The following is a 17,860-nucleotide window of genomic DNA, read 5'->3' as shown; positions in this document are numbered from 1 at the left end:
GATTCCGTAACAGCATTGTTTCGGTCACACAGCTAAACTCTTGTGATTTTTTTCTATTCGCTTTTAAGGAATCATAACAAGGAAAAGATCCGGGTTAAAAGAACAACTCGTTCGCAATTTGGAGCATCAAACAAGTGTTCAGTTTTAGGTGAGGAGAAAAGTTTAATAAGATTGCTTAAAATGTCTTTTTTTCTTTCTTTTTTTTTTTTTTTCTTTACCGGCGTGAAGTTGTTTTATATTTTGCTGATTAACACAAGACGTCCTAGTGTTTGTGTATTCCTTATTAAAGGAATACACAAGCTGCTTAGCTGCTTTACAGTGATAATAGGAAATTAAAGTAACAGATTGTTTTGGCTTTATGACAGCTCTAGAATAAAGTTATTTTCCAGCTAAAGATAGTTTTAATTGATTCACTTCCGTCGCAACGATCATAATTATGAAAGTTCAAATTATGAAAATTATTTATTTCTGTATGTATAATTTAATTATTTAACAAACATGTACACTCATTCATAAATTATATTTATACATACAAATTCATAACTTCAAGTGTAGCTTATTGTATTATGTCTATGATCTTTTTTACCTGATTTATATTTGATAAACCTTTTTTAATCAAATAATATAAAAGTAATTACTAATTACTAATAGAAGTATTTTATTTAAATTATATATATATATATACTGCTCAACAGTATATAAATATATATATATATATATATATATATATACACTGCTCAACAGTATATAAATATATTTTAGTATATTCAACTTATATATAAGTTGATATAATAACTTATTTGCCTGGCTAATAGAGCTGGTAAGTCCCGCCCATCCGTAAAACTCGACATGGACCTCTAGGTTGAAAAAGCGTGCAAGTGCAAATGCAAGTGAATGAGAGAAAATAATTATTTTCTGATCCCGTTTGAATTGTGCCATGAATGTGAACATATGTTGTCTGTGAATTTTTTATATAATTTCTCATGTAACGAGTTTGACAGTATATTGTATGATTCTTTGGCTAGCAGTTGTGGAAAAGACATAACGAGAAAGACTACACGTCGCATATGTGACGTCACTGCATAACACATTTTCCCTCCACAAATGACGGTGCGATAATCTAAGGAATTAGATCGAGATGCCTGTGTGTTTTGTACCCAAATGTCACCATTCAAACAAAGGCATGTTTAGCGGGATCCGTGTGCTAGTGGTGGTGACGTATATCAAACGCGTCGAAAGCAGCGAAGAGTTGTAGTCCACAAAGTGCTCTCACACAAAGTCTAACCATATGAAAATTCTACCCGCTAAATTGTAGCATTCTTTACATGAAATATTATATAAAAAATTCACAGACAACATATGTTCACATTCATTGCAAAATTCAAACGGGATTAGAAAATAATTATTTTCTCTCATTCACTTGCATTGACGATTTTTCAACCTAGAGGTCCAGCGGGGTAAGCGGAAGGGGCGGGACTTACCAGCTCTATTGCGGCTGTCATCTACCTCCGACTTCCGGTTATTTGTGACCGCTGACGTCCGGTTTTATTGGCAGGTACGGTCGGCTACTTCCTGCTGCCAGCTGCCGAATTTTCGCTGAACCCAAGGGGGTAATCCATCGACCGGAAGTTGAAGCCGGCCGGGTGCCGCCATGTTGTAGCAGAACTTCACTTGCGTTAGCATTTCCATTGACTCCCATTCATTTTGGCGTCACTTTGACAGCGAATAACTTTACATCTGAGGCGTTTAAAGACTCCATTTGTCCATTATTTATTTCTAAAAAAAACGACAATGTATAAAGTGCTCCATTACCTTCTATGTCACATTATGGCCCCGTAGAAACAGTTTTAGTAAAAATAGGCTAACGATTGCGTCATAACCACTCGACTCTCTGTCGCGCTGTACAGAAATTACCGTACAGACAGGAGGAGAAGCTCGCAGGCAATCGGGGGGACGTCCCGTCAAGGGAGAAGCCCATAGATAATGAGTCCATAAAAGCAACGGAATACTTACTCCTGCTCACTCACGCCAAAAAACTCTTTCCTCAAGTTCCCCGTCTCTGCAAGATTAACGTTGGCAATTTTCAGGCACAGCTACTAGAAGATTCACGTCTGTCAGACAGGTTGCTCACGTCATCAAGCTTAGTTTGAGTCGGTTTGAGTCTGCGCGTAAGGAACGGAAGTGCTCAGAAATCGCTAAAAATGGGCTTCAACTGTCTCAACTGAGTTCCAATGAGATGGCTCTGTCCATTTCTTATACTGTCTATGGCTGAACCCCCTATCAAAAAATCTGGAAAATAGCAATGGTGGCGGTGGAATGAATGGTGGCCATTCATTCAACTGTTTAACGGTCTAACTTCACAATTCAGTACTTCACAGTTTTTGTAATATGTTTTACCAATACATTTCTAAATGTGTTTAAAGTTTTTTTTTTTTTTTTTTTTTGCCTTTACAGGGACTTTAAGTTCTCTCTACGCAAACTTTAAAAACGCGAACCTGTGAGAACGCTGATGGCGTGCACATGCGCATTAAGAGTTAATTGTACTTGCGTTTATATGTGTGCAGGCATAACGTTCAAATGAGCCGGGACGTCCCGTATTTTGGGCCTAATTTATTTGTCCTGTACGGGACCTCCATTGTCCCGATTAAATAGGCTGCTATATGCTGATCTAACCACTGACTGAAACAACAGCAACACGACACTTGAATGATCGCCATTCATTCACAAAATGGACTGTGAACAGCTTGTTTTCTTTTACTGGGGGCTGTTTACCTGGCCAGTTCATGCGCTTTCTCAGATCGGATAGCTATCTGATTTATCAAAACGATTCCATTTACACCTGGTCACATAAATGTGTTTTTGCAAAACGGATTATATATTCGTCGAGACAAACTTTAAGTTGGCTTGTGAAAGTTTGGACCGCAAAGTTTGAAGAAGTTTAAAGTAGTTTGAAGTTTAAATTAGTTTAAAGTTTAAATTAGTTTGAAGTAGTTTATAGTTTAACTTAGTTTAAAGTTTAAAGTAGTTTAAAGTAGTTTAAAGTAGTTTATAGTTTAAAGTAGTTTAAAGTTTAACTTAGTTTAAAGTTTAAAGTAGTTTAAAGTTTAAATTAGTTTAAAGTTTAAATTAGTTTGAATTTTAAAGTAGTTTGAAGTTTAAATTAGTTTGAAAGTTAAAGTAGTTTAAAGTTTAAATAAGTTTGAATTTTAAAGTAGTTTAAAGTTTTAAATAGTTTAAAGTTAAAAGTAGTTTAAAGGTTAAAGTATAGTTTCAAGTAATTAAATGTTGCTAGGGTGTTTCTAGTGGGTTGCTAAGGTGTTGTGGGTGGTTGCTAGGTGGTTGCTAGGGTGTTCTGGGTGGTTGCTAGGGTGTTAAGGATGGTTGCTAGGGGGTTGCTAAGGTATTTTGGTTGGTTGCTAGGGTGTTAAGGATGGTTGCTAGGGGGTTGCTAGGGTGTTCTGGGTGGTTGCTAGGGTGTTAAGGATGGTTGCTAGGGGGTTGCTAAGGTATTTTGGGTGGTTGCTAGGGTGTTAAGGATGGTTGCTAAGGGGTTGCTAAGGTATTTTGGGTGGTTGCTAGGGTGTTCTGGGTGGTTGCTAGGGTGTTCTAAGGTATTTTGGGTGGTTGCTATGGTGTTGCTAGGGTGTTCTAAGGTATTTTGGGGAGTTGCTAGGGTGTTGGTAGGGTGTTATGTATTTTGGGTGGTTGCTAGGGTGTTCTAAGGTATTTTGTGTGGTTGCTAGGGTGTTCTAAGGTATTTTGTGTGGTTGCTAGGTGGTTGCTAGGGTGTTCTAAGGTGTTTTGGGTGGTTGCTATGGTGTTCTGGGTGGTTGCTAGGGTGTTCTAAGGTATTTTGGGTGGTTGCTGGGGTGTTAAGGATGGTTGCTAGGGGGTTGCTACGGTATTTTGGTTGGCTGCTAGGGTGTTCTGGGTGGTTGCTAAGAGGTTGCTAAAGTATTTTGGGTGGTTGCTAGGGTGTTGCTAGGGTGTTCTAAGGTATTTTGGGTGTTTGCTAGGGTGTTCTAGGTGGTTGCTAGGGTGTTCTAGGGTATTTTAGGTGGTTGCTAGGGTGTTCTAAGGTATTTTGGGGTGTTGCTAGGGTGTTGCTAGGGTGTTCTTTTGTATTTTGGGTGGTTGCTAGGGTGTTCTAAGGTATTTTGTGTGGTTGCTAGGGTGTTCTAAGGTGTTTTGGGTGGTTGCTAGGGTGTTCTGGGTGGTTGCTATGGTGTTGCTAGGGTATTCTAAGGTATTTTGTGTGGTTGCTAGGGTGTTCTAAGGTATTTTGGGTGGTTGCTAGGGTGTTCTGGGTGGTTGCTAGGGTGTTCTACGGTATTTTGGGTGGTTGCTAGGGTGTTGCTAGGGTGTTCTAAGGTATTTTGGGGAGTTGCAAGGGTGTTGCTAGGGTGTTCTAAGGTATTTTGGGTGGTTGCTAGGGTGTTCTAAGGTATCCCGCGCTATAATATGCAGATTTAATGGAGTGCACGTCACCGAAAGCAACAGATATGAGCAGCATTTTATTGATCATCAGCTAATTTCAAAATTAAAGACGGCAATAAGAGAGAGCGTTAACAGAACTGGTAAGATCATTTTGTTTCTTTTCTTTTAATGAAGATGGTTGTGTTAAGCGTCTGCGACTTACTTTCACTTTGATTTGCGATAGATTGCGGTGCGTTGGCTTGATGAATAGACGCTCAGCTGCTCATCTGAGGTGATGCGTGTCGCAGTAGCGTCGTCATATCTGACTATAACATGACATATAGCCTATATAACACGCTCTCACGCGTTTATTTATAACATTTTTGGGCGGAGTAAAATTTACAAAATGTGGTTTCAACAACCAGATGCATTTACACTTGTTCAGTTTCGTCTGGAATGCGGCCCAGACCACCGCCTCAAGTGGTTTGAGCGATCGGATGCAAATCCGTCTCGAATGCGTTTCGGAGGGCATTTACACATGGTCTTTTCATGATCGGATAGCTATCCGATCACAGAAAACGCATGAAGTGGCCAGGTGTAAACAGCCAGTAGCCTATGTCATTCATATATCTGACAAAATTAAGAATAGCAGATGTTATCCGTTTTGTTGATAGTTTTCAGGGAGCTGTGAAAAGATCGAAATTGGACAAAGGTTACAAATTCTTGACGTTTGCCTAAATTAAAAAAGTTCCATGGCATGACACTTGATGATTAAGCTCACACTTACTATATCTAAACAAATAAATAAATTGAAATGATGTCTGATTGAGTGAAATGTAGTGGCTTTTGTTAAAATCTCATATTATTAAGTGTTAGTTTGTCCAGGAGATTGCAGCAATCTTCCACTAGATTATGGCTCACTAGATTATGTCAACACCATGAATGAAACTAAGAATTGTAAAATTTTTACAGTGAATTCTGAACTTGTGATTGATAAGACATCCCTTCATTTACTGCTACAAACTGATAATGGTCAGATAAGTATGATTTAAACCATGTTAATGCAATTCCACTAATGCCAACATAATTTTTGAGTCTATTTAAAAGAATGTTGTGGTCAATAATAGTATCAAATGCAGCACTAAGATCGAGTAACACTAATAGAGAGATACAGTCACGATCGGATGATAAAAGCAAATCATTTGTGACTGATGAGAGCTGTCTCAGTACTATGGTACGGTCTTAATCCTGACTAAAAATCCTCGCAGATATCATTTCTTTCTAAAAAAAGGACCATAGTTGTTGTGAGAATACTGCCTTTTCTAGTATCTTTGACATAAAAGGTAGATTCGAGATCGGCCTGTAATTGACTAATTCTGTACGATCAAGTTGCGTTTTTAACAAGTGGTTTAATCATAGCCAGCTTAAAAGTTTTTGGTACATATCCTAGTGACAGAGATGAATTAATGATATGGAGGATCTATGACCTCTGGAAGCATCTCTTTCAATTGCTTAGTCGGTATAGGGTCTAGCATACATGTTGTCGATTTAGGTGATTTAATGAGTATATATTAAAATTCTTCCTCGTCTATAGCAATGAATGAATCGAATTTTTTTCTTGGGGAGACTACAATACACCCCCTGATGCGATGCTGTAGTAGACTGTCGCATGGTTATAATTTTCTCCCTGATATTATCAATCTTATAAGTGAAGAAGGTCATAAAGTCATTACTGTTGTGCTGCTTGGAAACCTCTGGGCTTGAAGCTCCACTTAGGTGGTGCTAGACTACGGTTCTGCTGTGAGCACCACCCACTTGATTGAATACGCGTGCGGCGTGCGCTGATTGACTGATTTTATAGGCAGAACGTTTAATTTTACTTGTTGTTACCCATGTATATCTCAGTATAGATTGTGTTTAGAGAGTTGAGGAAAAACAAAGACCAATTGTAAGTGCTGAACATATTATTATATTGTAACAGTAGGCTATAAAACGTTACTTGGTTTTGTATATTGTTTTCATTGTTTTCTTGAGGATGATGCATAGGGGCCAGTATGTGTTACCACTAGCAGCCGCTTGAGGGCGCTAGAGTTAATTGATTACAGGATATAACCCCGATCACAGACTAGTAAGTGAGTTGTGGTAGAAGGAAACCAAAGAACGTATATTGTCAAGAAGTGAAAGCCAATAGAACGTTCCATTGCAAGTTAACACCAGCGCCCAGCATCAGCCCTACGCGTCCGCCATTTTGGGGTGAAAGCGACTCAGCAGTCATATATTATATATATATTTAGTCCAGTGCAGAGGTCATTTTTAGGTTGCAATAATTAGGTGATTATTTTAACTCACAACAGTTAACGTTATAGCAGTTAAAAAGAAGTTGCTACTTAACCAGGCTTTCCCCCCACATAACATTGTACTAAAATGTAAATGTTGGACAATAAATATATCACAGCAATAGAATAGCTTTACAGTAAACAGTTGTTTTTTTGTTTTGTTTTTTGCAGTACTATCTTTATATTAATGACCGTTAAAGCAAGACATATGTAAACAAAAAAACACATCCACTGTCCAAAGTGGCAATTAAAGTTATAGGACAACGGACACAGCAATGCATCATGTTCTAAGATCATCATGTTTGTAGCATGATCCAGGGGATTAAAACATATTTCAGACCTAGTGTTTGAGTTGGTAACTAAAAATAGTAGTAAATGTGTAAAGTTGCATACAATGGAAATACTCACTAATGCAAGCAAAAACTACGTCAAAAAACTGTTATCTGTGCTGTTGTCCATAACCAAAGATTATAGAAGAACAAGAGGCGAAACTCTGATGCTTTTTTGGTAACAGCCACTAGGTGGCGCTTCGGTAGTGCGGCCGCCATTTTGGAGTGAATATTCCAACTGGAGTTACTGGACAACAGCACAGATAACAGTTTGTTGAGGTAGTTTTTTCTTGCATTAGTGAGTATTTCCATTGTATGCAACTTTACACATTTACTACTATTATTAATTACCAACTCCACTAGGCCTGAAATATATTTTGTACGTTAATCCCCTGGATCATGCTACAAACATGATGATCTTATAGAACATGATGCATTGTGTCCGTTATCCTATAACTTTAATTGCCACTTTGGACAGTGGCTGTTTTTATGTTTACATAGTCTTGCTTTAACGGTCATTAATATAAGATAGTACTGCAAAAAAAAAAACAGTTTACTGTAAAGCTATTCTATTGCTGTTATATATTTATTGTCCAACATTTACATTTTAGTACAATTACATTTCTTTGCTGAATTCGTTTATTTCATTGATAACTTATTTTTGTATGTAACGTTATGTGTATCTCCTGGGAAACGGTCTAACGTTATTATTATAACTGAACTGATATCACTTTATTCTTACCCGTCACACTTAAAGCTGCTGTAGGTAACTTTTGAAAACATGTATTTGCTAAGACTGTCATTATGTCCTGACAGTAGAATATGAGACAGATAATCTGTGTAAAAATCAAGCTCCTCTGGCTCCTCCCAGTGGTCCTATTGCCATTTGCAAGAAATACACGCTCCCGGTCAGAAACAACCAATCAGAGCCAGGAGGAATGTCTTAGCAGTGTCAATCACGCTTGTGTACGCGCTGATCACACCCCTCTCTTGCACAGCGCGTTGCGCGAGCCGTCGTTCAAACTCAAGATTGCCGGCGTGCTGCAGCTGTGCTTATGACGGAGAAACAACCTAAACGGCCAATTCTCGAGTGACACCTGCTCATAAAACAAAGAGGTAAAAGGAAAAAGACTGATGACGATAAACAAGCGAAAAAGAAAGAATTACACAGAGCCCATTGACTCGGTATCAAAACTCTAGCCGCATAACATGTAGATAAAATGTCACGCACTCTGCTAAGCAACAATTGAAACCTGCTAATTCACTGGTTTGTCATGTTGCTGAAATAATGTACTAGCACACCTTATCTAGCATTATATATCGCTAGAATAATTACTTGCATACTGTAACGTTAGTTACCGTTATATTAACGTTATCTTACTAGCTATTTATAACTTAGAAAGAGTGCAATGTTATAAAGTTACATACAGGCTATTGGAAAATATATAATGATTTGAGGACCAAGTTTGTAGTCAAAGTATGGGCAGGCCATAGTCAATGTAAAGCATATTATTGACGTTTATTAGTCATATTAGTCCCTATTAGTGAATGTGCCATATAACTTTTTATCCGCTGTGATCGGTGGCCCTGTTTACTAGCCTGCGCGTTCACGACGGGCTCCGCTGTGGAGGACGAGCTGTGGAGGGAGGGCTGTAGCGCAGCAGAGAGCAAGGGGATGGGACCTGTAAGTTGTGCTTGTTCAAATTTTCAGGCTAAGTCAACGTTTTCTCAAAACTCCCTACTGCAGCTTTAATGTGGAGAGTAATATAATTAATTAAATCCTTGAATTTCCCTGTCTCAAGGTATGTGGGGGGAAAAGCCTGGTTAAGTAGCAACTTCTTTTTAACTGCTATAACGTTAACTGTTGTGAGTTAAAATAATCACCTAATTATTTCAACCTAAAAATGACCTCTGCACTGGACTAAATATATGTATAATATATGACTGCCGAGTCGCTTTCACCCAAAATGGCGGACGCGTAGGGCTGCTGCTGGGCGCTGGTGTTGCAATGGAACGTTCTATTGGCTTTCACTCCTTGTCGTCAATATACGTTCTTTGCCATAACTCCAGTTGGAATTTTCACCCAAAAATGGCGGCCGCGCTACCGAAGCGCCACCTAGTGGCTGTTACCAAAAAAGCATCAGAGTTTCGCCTCTTGTTCTTCTATACTCTTTGGGGAAACCCCGGAAACCCCACGGTTGAACTCATGGCTACCTTTTCTCATAAGTCCTGTTTGAGAACTGTTTAAGTTTACGCTCAAACGTGAGTATATGGTGCTTAATATCGGTTTGATATGTGATGTATTAGAAATTACAAAGGCTAATGTGAGCTATTTGGTTTCTTTTATAGAAAGGACTTTTTGGACAGTTGGGATATTTGATCATTGGAGGTTGTTTGATACCTTTTGTTGGTCCATGCTGCATGAGGTCTTCTTAACTCATCACCATTTACAACTTGTTTTTCCATAAGCAATGTGGGTTTGGTGCTACAGATCTACAAGGCTGCTTATCTCCATTTCACACTCATTTGGATTACAGGAATATAACATTGTATCGCTCTCAAATAACTGTTTGGATCTCAATCATCTCATCTTCATCATCGGCTTAGTCATCTAACTCTGATTAATCAGGAAAAGTTTAAGTTATTGTTGACTCTCCTTGATGCTCAAAGACAAAGACTGCTTGGTTGTTTGTTGATTATTTGTTGTGCACTTGGGAATAAAATGAAATAGAAGAGTATTTGTTTGATGAAGTGGTTTTATTATCAGTATCAGTCGAATTCTGTTGAACCTCTTCAGATGTATCATCGTAAATTAAGGGAGGTGTTACAAAATTATACTCATAATTTTTGTTAAGAAAAATAATTATTATTATTTACTATGAAGAATACTTAATATAATAAATTACAATTTAGACTAGTTTTGCCTGTAAGTAATTGTCACGTGTTTAGCGAGTTGCATAACCATGTTTAACCATGCATGATGTTTGAATACTGACATTCACAGGGGATTGTATGTACATTTATTGTGTAAAGATTTGCTGTATATTCTTCTAATCAGCATGTTACTTCTGTTTTCTTTGCTTTCATCTTTTGATTAGGTTTTCAAGACTTGCAGTTTTTCAGCCACTGAATCAAAACAATGCAGCATCTGGGTAAGTTCAAAGTGACACTCCAACTCACGTCCACCACAGACTGGCTAATTACAAATGTAGGTCATATGCAACATTCTGCATTAGCTCACAATGATGCATAAACTGATCTTCAACTAATGTCATTTATTTCAGATGCTCTTTTTGTGAAACGTCACAGTGAAGTTCTCATCAAGAGGGTTACTCCTGTGATGCCCATTGCTGATGCATTGAAAGACGCTGCAATAATTCAGCAAGAAATATACACACAGATTCTGAATTCGTCTACAGATGTGAATAAAATGACGGTGCTCTTATGCCTCGTTTCCACTGAGTGGTACGGTACGGTTCAGTACGGTACGGTTCGGGTCGGGTCGCTAAACCATGATCGGGGCTCGCGTTTCCACTGCCAACAGTACCCTACTTGATAGGCGTGGTGTATGCCGGAAAGTAGTGATAACGTCACTTGATAGGCGTGGTGTTTGCCGGAGAGAAGCGATCGACGTCATTTTCGCGCGAACAAAAACGACATAGTAAACAACAATGGATGACAGACAGCAGATCTTGTTCTTGCTTCTCGGGATGTTTGTCACAAGAAACAAGCGCTGGCATTAGGCGTTTCTCAATACCAAGTAGCCACGCAAAGTCCGACTCAGGAGAATGATCCCGAGGACGCGAGTCCAGTAATTCTGCTGATGGAACAGCGCGTTCTTGAAAGCGCCACTCAGCTCGCTCTGCTACTCCGGTTATGTACATTTTAGGCAACAATAAAACGAAATATGTTATAAAACACCACTCTGCTTCTTTTCGATTTAATTTAAATACATTTTAAACATTATAAGTACATTACAAATGTGGTTCAGGCAACGCATAGCCTATATTGATTATATTCACTGCATGTAACGTTATATTTATAACAAAACTAAATATAAAACACAATCCTGCCTCTTTTCGTTTCAATTTAAAAATATTAAACATATTCCAGGCAATGTATTGCGTATTGCATTAGTACAAATGTTGCAATAGACAACATTACAGATGATCTTGAAATAAAAGAAAATAAATGACAAAACTATCTATTTTTGTTGAATTTCAGTTTTATCAATAATAGCCATTATAAAAGTATAAGTAAAAGGTACAAAAATATATACAGTAAAGCTTTAATAACAAAGCAAACAATTCAGTCAAATATACAAATTCAGCGCTCAAATATATGAAACTTCACTTAGCCTTCTGCCAAAACTATTGGCCAGGGAACGAATTATAAATTCACGAGACCAAAGATCGCCTGTTAGGTCTGTACAAGGCGAATTATATCTCATGTTTAACCACTACAGAGACGTCAGAGTCAGCGGCAAACATCAGAACGGCTAGCCGGGGAAAGGCTGCTCCAGGCGGGGTGCACGAGCGACGAGCGCCCGGTGATTGCTTGGAATGGATCTTCAAATTATCATAAATCTATAAATAAACCACAGATTTGAGCTTTAAAAAACTACTTTCTCGCCTGAAAAACTCTTAAAACTACATTTCGTGACACAATAACAGTAGTATTATATTTTAACTGTATGCTTCTAATGCCCTTGTAGCACGCGCAATTGACGATACTCTGTCAACCAATCACCGTTCTGCAGTGAGTCTAGCTCCACCTTTTAGTACCGTACCACTGTGCTAGGTACCCCAACGGAAGGGTACCCAAAAAGTGGTACGGTACGGTTCGGCTTTTTGGTACCATTCACAACTTTTGACAGTGGAAACGCAAATAATTGCGTACCGAACCGAACTGTACCGTACCGTACCGCTCAGTGGAAACGAGGCATTACATGCTCTGAGCACTGACAAAGCAAAATCTGCTTTTTACAATGAGTTGAAAACTAAGAATCCAGACCTGGTTGAAGATCTTGAACAAGAAGGTGAGAGAGATTTAGTAATGGTAAACATTTGTCAACACATACTGTACAATCCAAAATTATGGAAGCTTATTTATGCCACAGAATACAAAATTTTAAAAAGGAAATTGTGACTTTTTATTCCGTGGCAGATCCAAGCTTCCAGTCAAAACTCCACTGACTTTATCAACGCACACGACTCTTAAACTCAGTCTAGAAACACTCCTTGAATGGATGTTTCCTCTGTGCAATACTCACAGTGCATATTGGGAAATATTCTGGTTTAACTGTCATTTGTTTTTCAGATGCTCAATTTGTGGACCATTGGAGTGCAGATCTCATCCAGAGTGTTACTGCTGTGATGCCCATTGCTGATGTAATGAGAGCTGTTACAATAATTGGCAGTGAAACATACTCAAAGATTCATGCAGCCCCTACACATATGGAAAAAATGAGAGAGCTCCTTAAGACTCTAAACTCTGACAAAGCAAAATCTGCTTTATACAGTTTGCTTAAAGACCAGCAGATTTTCCTGGTTAAAGAGCTTGAACGAAAAGGTGAGAGAGATTAGTAAATACTAAACATTTAACAACACATACAAGACAAAACCCAGATTCTCAGAACCCAGCACAGATTCTAACATTGAATGGATATTTATTCTCATGTTGCATATGCTTATGCTACTTCTTGGATTCAATTGTGAGTTTGCGTAATAATAATTCCATTGTCAACAAGAAAGTACTACATTATGCTCTGTTGTGCAATTGAGATCTACAACTTTAAAAGTAAATACATTTTCTGTAAAGAAACATTGGAAAAACATTTGCAAACATGAATGACCCTCTTGGTCTTATATATCATATTTTCTTATGTAGGAGTTCAACAAGGGATTCCAAGGTCTTCGGGACAGACCTCATCAAAATTACTGAAAATTGAATCTCCCCCTCAACATGCAGAAACAGTACAAGTGCCAACTATCGAACAAAAGACAGAGAAGAAACAAATCCCCAGGTGGAACAAATCCTCCAAAAGACATGGTACAAAACTAGAGGAGCTGTTAAAAGAGACTGACATTGAAAAAGTAGGGAATCTCTACTTTAAAAAACATGAGAAGTACATGATTAGCCATAGTGGAAGCGGCGCACAAGTATATATTGGATTGAGTGAAGATGGCATTGAGGTGGCCATTAAACTAATAACAAAGAACCCAAAGAACAACAAAGACTTTGAAAATGAGCTGAACCATTTGCAAGATCTAAAGCTTGAGAGCCAGTATATCGTCAGATATGTGACCTTTGAAGTGGGTAAGGACTTTTTCTATCTTGCAAACCGGCTTTGTGAATACGATCTAGTGGACTACATGGACTATCTTCGTGTCCAGGAGCAAAAGGACAAAGACAACGCTTTGAGGAAAATAGTGAAGGAGATGCTTCTTGGCCTTAAAGTCCTTCACGACGCTGGAGTGATACATCGTGACATAAAGCCTAGAAATGTTTTGATAGGTAAAAAATTTTAAAATCAATCTCGGAATAATACAAATGATTCTATACGGTTGACTTTTACTTTAAAAAGTGATAACTCGCCCTAAAATTCTGTCTTCATTTACTCCCTTTCACTGTAAAAAAAATGCTATAAAGGTTAGACATGAGAGAGTAAATATTGACAGAATTAAACTTTAATTCGTAAGTATTCAAAGCTAAAATATTTCTATTTTTAGACGTAGATAAAAGGGCAAGGCTGGCTGACTTTGGTATCAGTCGCAAACTGGAGGAGGGAAAAACCACAGTGTATACTGACAGAGCTGGTACACGAGGCTGGGAGGCAACAGAGATCCTGAATCAGTCTGAAAAGGGCCGCTACAAAAAGAGCTCAGACATCCAGGTTTGTGAAATACCACGAATCAACTGCAGTCATGCTAACATGAGACCATCTAGCTTAAGAGGATTTGATTATCATTTTAGTCATAGACTAGTTCATAGTCTATGACTATGAACTAGTCATAGTTCATAGTCATAGACATAGTTCATAGAAATCTTGATTTCTTGCACTTTTCCAACTCTAATCAAGTCCAGTGCTGGTTAGTATTGTGCAGTTTTCCCTGTTAGATAACTGACAAATGATCCTCATTTATTGTAGGTTGCGGGAATGTTAACCTATTACATCCTCTCTGATGGGAAACATCCTTTTGGAGATGAACTCTGCTGTGAGGTGAACATCTTTAAAGGGGAATATTCTCTTGACGATGTCCGGGACAAAAAAGCAACGGATCTCGTAGAATGGATGATCAACAAAGACCAAAATCAGAGACCACCCGTTCACAAGGTTTTAGATAACCCTTATTTCTGGGATGATAAAAGGTAAATCAAAATTGATGTTTGATGCTTAGGAAGAAATCCTTTTCTGCTTATTCTTGCTTTTCACTTCTTACACTGGCAGTTAAGTGACACTTTATTTTTTCACTATTACTTATACAATAATGATGTATCTTGTGTCTAGTCTTTCACTGCATCCTCTTACTCTTTTACTTCTTTCTCCCCTTTATTTCCAGTATTTCAGTTGCTGTTTTTGCCTGATACTTTGACTCTGGCAGGATCTTGTTTCTAGACTTTTGGTCTCTGCGTTATCTTGGCATCTATCTGTCTGCGTCAGTTCTTGAGATGTCTCTACAGTGTGCTGCTATCTGACACACCCTTCTTTAAAGGGGTAAGGATACTTAATGTATCAAATAATGAGACTAAGTTTGATACTTGCATGTCTTGCCCATTTGAATTAAACTGTCCTGGCAATTAAACTGGCATTTGAATGTGTAATTTCATTGGATGTTTAAGAAAAGAATCTTCAAGATTCTAATACTACTAATACGTCAAAGTTAGCAAAATGTTATGTAAATTAACAAATGGGGGCGAAGATCGGAGTTTATAGAGACCAAACATGCCACACATATGATTTTGGCTAACCATAGTATGCAAAGTCTGAAACATTAACCCATTAGAGTTTACAAGAAAACATAGGCCAAACAACATAATCAACCTGTAACAGAATGGACATTCATGCTGGTCTTTTAACCAAGGTTCTTCAATCAGATGTTGCTTAACTAACTCTTGCATTTATACATTTTGTGCTTGTGTCCTAATCTATCTAATAAATAAAATAAATAAATAAAAAGTTTGATGTGCATTTATGTAGAAGATATGCTTGTTCTGCTGCTAAACCTATTTGCTCTTTGCATTCTCTTTTTATCATACAGATATGAGGAAGTAATTAAGAAGCTGGGCGATCGACATGAAGTCCAGTACTACATTGGTATTTCAGAAGCTTGCAAGATTAAGAAAACCGAAAAAGTTCTACCAGCAGAAGCCATTGAAAGGGCATGCCGTAAACAAAAAGTGTAGGAAAACATTTTTATTGGTGGTCTTGACTCCTGCTCCTTTGGCCAATGATGCCTTTATTGGTTTACCTTTATTTGATTTTCATCATATTTCTCTCTCGTAGTTCAGACACTGTTCTCTCCATCAAACTCTGACAAAAAAAGCTCTTCTGAAGAAAATGGCATCATTGTTTATTTTTTGCCAATGCTGTACAAATATGTTGTGTGTTTGGCTTAATGTGCTCTTTGCCTGCTCTTTTCTTTAGGAAAGCTAAAATCCTTGAGATGCTAGGCGAAACAGAGGAAGTCCAGGGCAAAACCTTCGAAAATCTTTCTAAGTTGTGCGACTATTCAGAGAACTACACAAAAGGAAAAACATTTAATCAATGGAAATCAGAGGTTGGTAGAAATATCCAACAACATGACTCGCAAGAACAGTATATTAGCTTTCCTTGCTGAACTGTTGTTTATAAAATATCTTTAGTTAAAGGAGTAGTTCACTTTAAAAAATACTTTTGCTGATAATTTACTCACCCCCATGTCATCCAAGATGTCCATGTCTTTCTTTCTTCAGTCGAAAAGAAATTAAGGTTTTTGATGAAAACATTCCAGGACTTTTCTCCATATAATACACTTTACTGGGACTCAAACGGTTCAAGGTCCAAATGACCGTTTCAGTGCAGCTTCAAAGGGCTTTAAACGAGTCGACACCAGACGATGAATAAGGGTCTTATCTAACGAAACGATCGGTCATTTAAAAAATAAATACAAAAGTTTAAGTTTTATAAGCACACATGTTAAAGAGAACTAATCCTTTAAGTAGTATGCCAAGACATCTACGTTAACATCTGAGATTGATGTTGCTCCTGATGATCACAACAATTTTGTAATTGTTTACCATCTGAACATTTCTTGGTTTAAAACCCTCGCTTTGTATTTGCAGCTTAAAGATAGATGGCCAGACATTAACATTGACAAAGATACTCCAGAGGACTTGATTGGCCTGCTCCGTTGTATTCGCAACGACACAGTACACAAGTAAGACAAAAAAACAACAATTTATTTTTAAATCTGTCCTTGTCTTTCGGAAATTACATTTTCCTAATTTCAAGTACGGTAGGTCTATTTTAACCAAGCAAAAAAGTTTATTTGAAGCGACAAATAATTGAAATCAATCTGCTGCAAAATAATTGTATTGAATATTTATTTAGGTTTCGGAGAGATTTTAAGCACAGCACAATGCAAAATACCTAAAATATTACTTAATTTGTTAAAGCTTTTTATTACAGGGTGAAAAAAGTAGAGTTTTTACATTTGAATGTGGCATAAGAGATTCCTTATATAATGCAAAACACTCCCATCTCAAGCTCCATATTGTTCTAGTGGTCATTTCTAACTTATTTTAGTCAGTAAGTTACACAATAAGGTATACAGTTAACGTTTCGTTCCAAAATTGTCCCAGTTTTGCATTTTATTCTTAACTGTTCTCACATTAATATTTCAATGCATTTTGTTTCCAGTTTGAAATTTGATAAAGAGAGGCTCGACCATTTTCCAGATTTCTTCATCAGCTTATACAGATTGACTACAGACATGGGCTGGGACTGTACCTGGTCTTAAGATGAGCAAGGAGAACGTCTGCTGTGAGTGCGAGTGTATATCTTCAATGTATATCTAATGAGTGATTATAATCAAGGTATTAATCAATATTTTTCCAATACTTCTCTAAGCTTATGAGATTTTACTTGGTTATAGAAGTTACCAGTGTGATTACCCAAATGTCCATTTTGTAGGTGTGTCAAAGATACACCTACACATTCCCTATATTCGTTCACTACTTTATACCCACAATCCTCTCTGAATTCGAGCACTATTTCCCAAAATCCAATGCGAAGAGGACTGAGTGCGCGTGAAAGTGCGGGAGCTTGCGAGTTTAATTGATGTTTTATTAACAAGGTTCGGGAGGAACACGTTCTAATGATCAAACAATCAAGTCATTCCAGCCAGCTGTCAGCAATCAGTAATCAACAGGTCCACTCAATCAGCACGAGTAAAGCCTATAAATATACTCAGTCGACTCACCCATATTCCTCGACAGTTTTCAGCATCCCTCCACCACCCCATCTCCTCACACTTGCCTAGTTATCTTCCTAAACAGAGATACGGGGGGAGTACTCTGGGTTCGGGCCCAATTTCCGAGCTCGGAGCCCTCCCCCCGGACAGCACGCCAATATACGCATAACCATCTATTCTCTGATCATTTGTAAGTGTGAACTCGTGAAACCACTTTACAGCTTTCTTATTTCTGCTTTAACATTTATCTCATGCTAGTGTCAGGACTCGGGTTTGATCACTGCTCTTCCTGCTTTGTCTCTTGGTTATGTGTCCCTGTATATTT

The 17,860-nt window shown here is 37.9% G+C and overlaps 1 protein-coding gene and 1 long non-coding RNA gene across 2 annotated transcripts in view; both read left to right on the top strand.

The window, feature by feature from the left end:
- Positions 1-17,112, top strand: part of LOC130069457 (serine/threonine-protein kinase/endoribonuclease IRE1-like) — a 119,851-nt gene extending 102,739 nt beyond the window's left edge. Inside the window, exons 2-10 of the mRNA XM_056233335.1 lie at positions 12,023-12,119; positions 12,401-12,652; positions 12,971-13,597; positions 13,813-13,976; positions 14,232-14,452; positions 15,343-15,483; positions 15,729-15,861; positions 16,406-16,500; positions 16,983-17,112. Coding sequence (XP_056089310.1) covers positions 12,457-12,652; positions 12,971-13,597; positions 13,813-13,976; positions 14,232-14,452; positions 15,343-15,483; positions 15,729-15,861; positions 16,406-16,500; positions 16,983-17,082 — 1,677 coding nt within the window. The 5' untranslated portion in view covers positions 12,023-12,119; positions 12,401-12,456 and the 3' untranslated portion in view covers positions 17,083-17,112. The remainder of the gene's footprint in view (positions 1-12,022; positions 12,120-12,400; positions 12,653-12,970; positions 13,598-13,812; positions 13,977-14,231; positions 14,453-15,342; positions 15,484-15,728; positions 15,862-16,405; positions 16,501-16,982) is intronic.
- Positions 34-10,520, top strand: LOC130069501 (uncharacterized). Its single transcript, XR_008803773.1, has 3 exons — positions 34-148; positions 10,180-10,233; positions 10,366-10,520. It is a non-coding gene; the product is annotated as an uncharacterized LOC130069501 (long non-coding RNA).
- Positions 17,113-17,860: the final 748 nt, after the last annotated feature.

This window comes from Rhinichthys klamathensis, unplaced genomic scaffold (genome assembly GCF_029890125.1).
Source record: "Rhinichthys klamathensis goyatoka isolate OS25496 unplaced genomic scaffold, OSU_Roscu_1.1 h1tg000015l_1, whole genome shotgun sequence".
NCBI classification, from domain to species: Eukaryota; Metazoa; Chordata; class Actinopteri; order Cypriniformes; family Leuciscidae; genus Rhinichthys; species Rhinichthys klamathensis.
Note: the sequence above shows the minus strand (reverse complement) of the source record. Positions and strands in the feature narration are given on the sequence as shown.